General features: G+C 41.8%; 1 protein-coding gene across 1 annotated transcript; it reads right to left on the bottom strand.

Moving 5' to 3' along the window:
* Window positions 1–1114: 1114 nt before the first annotated feature.
* LOC127752275 (uncharacterized protein K02A2.6-like) lies at window positions 1115–3133 on the bottom strand. Its single transcript, XM_052277141.1, has one exon. It carries the CDS (start codon window positions 3131–3133, stop codon window positions 1115–1117), a length of 2019 nt encoding a protein of 672 aa, XP_052133101.1.
* Window positions 3134–3245: the final 112 nt, after the last annotated feature.

The raw sequence follows: 3245 nt of genomic DNA on the forward strand, positions 1-3245 counted from the left end.
TTTGCCAGATAGGCACCTCGTCCTCTTTGAAATTGTTGTCCACCTCTACCACGATTAGATGTTGTTGATACTTTGCAGACAGTCTCTTCTGTTCTGGATTGATTCTGCTCTTCATAGCTTTCCCATGCCCTCGCTGCCTTGGTGCACTTGGCTAGTGTGTCCGATTCAATTTTCTTCAGTTTGTTTAACTTCCTCTTCATGTCAGCATTTTTCAGGTTTCTAATGAAGGTGTCGACCAGAACAGTTTCTAAATGACCAGCTTCGTAATCACATTTGCTTCCTAGCACACGGAGTGCATTTGAAAACGCAGTTACTGACTCTTCTGCTCCTTGCTTCCTGAGAGCCAATTTGTCTCTATAAGCTCTAGCGAGCGGCACAGATTCAAAATTATCTCTGAACATTTCACACAAATCTTCAAATGTCTGATCTTTCGCCTTACCCGGCAAACTTGCACTGCTGAGCACCTTGTACACTGTTTTCCCAGCATAGTGAAGTAGGGCTTTCACTTTTTCATGATCTTCCTCGTACCCCATCAACTCTAAATATATGTCAAGTCTATCAAGCCACTCATCCACAGTGTCTTCATCTGGATTAAACTTCTCGATGTCCGAAACTCGTCCATCAAACGTTGCCGATACATGTGGTTGATCTTGGTTTTGTCCGTCGTCCGACATTTTCTCACAAATCTCTTTTTTCACACAGAAATCTTCACTTAATCACTTCACAACACAGTCACTTTGCACACTTGAATTCGTCTATCTCGTCGCCATTGATGTGTCTCTCATTCATTCACGGATTTGGATGGATAATTAATTCAAAGCACAATTCACATGGTATCCATCTTGGTAGATTTATTGAAGAAGAAGGAGGAACCGGATACAAACAAGAAGAACAATAATAAGGCCATTGTAGCCAACATGAAACTTATAACTAAAAGGCAGGGATACCACATTACTCCCCCCTGGAAAATTGTTTTATTAACACACACATAAAACAACAAATAAAACACAATGGAATGTTTTAAAATTTGGAAACACTAAACAGGTTAACAGGTTAAATTTTTGACATTTAAGAACAATCACAAGTTACAACAAAACAAACATAAATGAAGCAATTAATAGGAGACAAAGTCATTGCTTCTGAATCGTTCAGGCTTCTGCAGGGTAGCTCTGGATCGAAGTTCTCGTTGAGGTAATGGTGTGGTGACCATTGGTGTGCCTCTAACTCCGTTTGGGTTCGAAACCTGAGAGTCATTAACCACATTTGGAGATCTCACTGGTGTGCTGACAGGAGACATCATGGGTCTTGGGGTAGCAGGTGTCACAGGTTGGTGACGAGCAGGTGTCACCACAGGCTTGGGTGTGACACGAGACAAGACAGGCTTGGGGTGAAAGTCACGTTCAGGAAAGGAAACACTCGGTGTGGCCTCAACTTCAGGTTGTTCTGGTTGAGTAGGCTTCGGTTGAATCTGATTTGTGCTGACTTGCACAACCTTGTGGTCGTCACACTTCTCAACATGCAAAAGCGTTGGACCTGCAATTTTCAGAATCTTTGCATCAAATACCTCATGTTTGGCAGACAATTTCACTTTGACTAGATCATTGATCTGAAATTGACGTTTGGACGGCACATAGGTTCTTAAGTTAGGCTTAATGGCATTGACTAGGGTTTTTGGCTCATAAGCTAACATAAGATCACAGGGACATTTTTTGGTCACAGTGGAAGGAGTGGTTCTTAAAGCTAACAAGTAATTTGACAATTTTAAAGACACAGGATTATTGTCATCTTTGGTTAGAGCCTTCTTTAGACCAATTTTCACAGTTTGTACATAGCGTTCTGCTTGGCCATTTCCTTCAGGATGGTAAGGTGCACTCTTGGAAACAACAATGAGATTTTTAGTACAAAAGTCAATGAACTCAACAGAGTTGAAAGGCGGTCCATTGTCACTCATTATTTCCACAGGTAGGCCCCAAGTAGAAAAACACAAACTAAGCTTATCTATTACAGCACTGGCATTTGTTTTAGACATACTCCAAACTTCAACCCATTTGGAATGACTGTCTACACACAAAAGATAAGTCACTTGATTCAGGAAATAAAAGTCAATATGGATCCTCTCCCATGGTTGAGTAGTGGGAGTCCATGGCACATGCTCCGTAGATACAGCTTTGAAGTTGGATTTGCTGCAAGGATCACAGCGCGCCACGAAGTCCTCGATGTCCTTGGTGATGGTGGGCCACCACATGATGGACCTCGCCCTCAGCTTCATGCGCACCATGCCAGGATGACCATCATGGAGGTTCTGGAGTATTTTCTTGTGCAGGGTTGGTGGCACAACTACTCTGTCACCCAGAAGTATACAATTATTTTCAAGAGACAGGGCATACCTTACATCAAAGTATGTCTTGAGATCTGCAGCTGGGCAGGTTGCTGGCCACCCTTTCTGGATGTAGGACTTCATTGCAGACAGTTGCGGATCAGCAGAGGTTTCCAGGATAACTGTCTCACAAGACACAGGCAAATCTGGAAGATCTACAACAAAATTACAAGTCTCATCAAAAGCATATTCTTTGACAGGTAGTCTTGAGAGCATATCTGCTGCACCCATCTGGCTGGACTTCCTGTACTCCAGGTCATAATCATAGTTGCCCAGAATAACAGACCACCTCTGCAGTCGTTGGGCAGACACTTTCGGGGTTGTCTTGGTAGGGGAAAACATGGATTTCAAAGGCATGTTATCAGTCACAATCTTGAATTTTCTTCCCCACAAATATTTATGAAATTTTTGCAAAGCTATGATGATGCCTAACGCCTCTCTCTCCAACTGAGAATATCTTTGCTGGGTAATTGTCAACATCTTCGACATGAATTCAACAGGTTTCTCTTCATTGCCTTCTCTGATAGCCAAAACAGCACCAACTCCAACAGGCGAGGCATCACTAATCAAAATTAATTCTTTTGAAGGATCGTAGACTGCCAAAGCTTTACTTTTCAATAACATTTCCTTACTAAGTTCAAAAGCTTCCTCACATCTTTCATTCCAATCCCACACAGCATCTTTGGCAAGTAAATCATACAATGGTTTGAACACTGTACTAGCTTTTGGCAAGAATTTTCCATAAAAATTTATCATTCCCACATAAGAATGCACTTTTGAAGGATCGTAGACTGCCAAAGCTTTACTTTTCAATAACATTTCCTTACTAAGTTCAAAAGCTTCCTCACATCTTTCATTCCAATCCCAC

This window comes from Frankliniella occidentalis, unplaced genomic scaffold (assembly GCF_000697945.3).
Source record: "Frankliniella occidentalis isolate FOCC.00 unplaced genomic scaffold, Focc_3.1 Scaffold5881, whole genome shotgun sequence".
Classification (NCBI taxonomy): Eukaryota; Metazoa; Arthropoda; class Insecta; order Thysanoptera; family Thripidae; genus Frankliniella; species Frankliniella occidentalis.

Excerpts from the sequence above, each read along its gene's own strand:
- LOC127752275 (XM_052277141.1), bottom strand. The coding sequence starts at position 3,133 with ATGATAAATTTTTATGGAAAATTCTTGCCAAAAGCTAGTACAGTGTTC.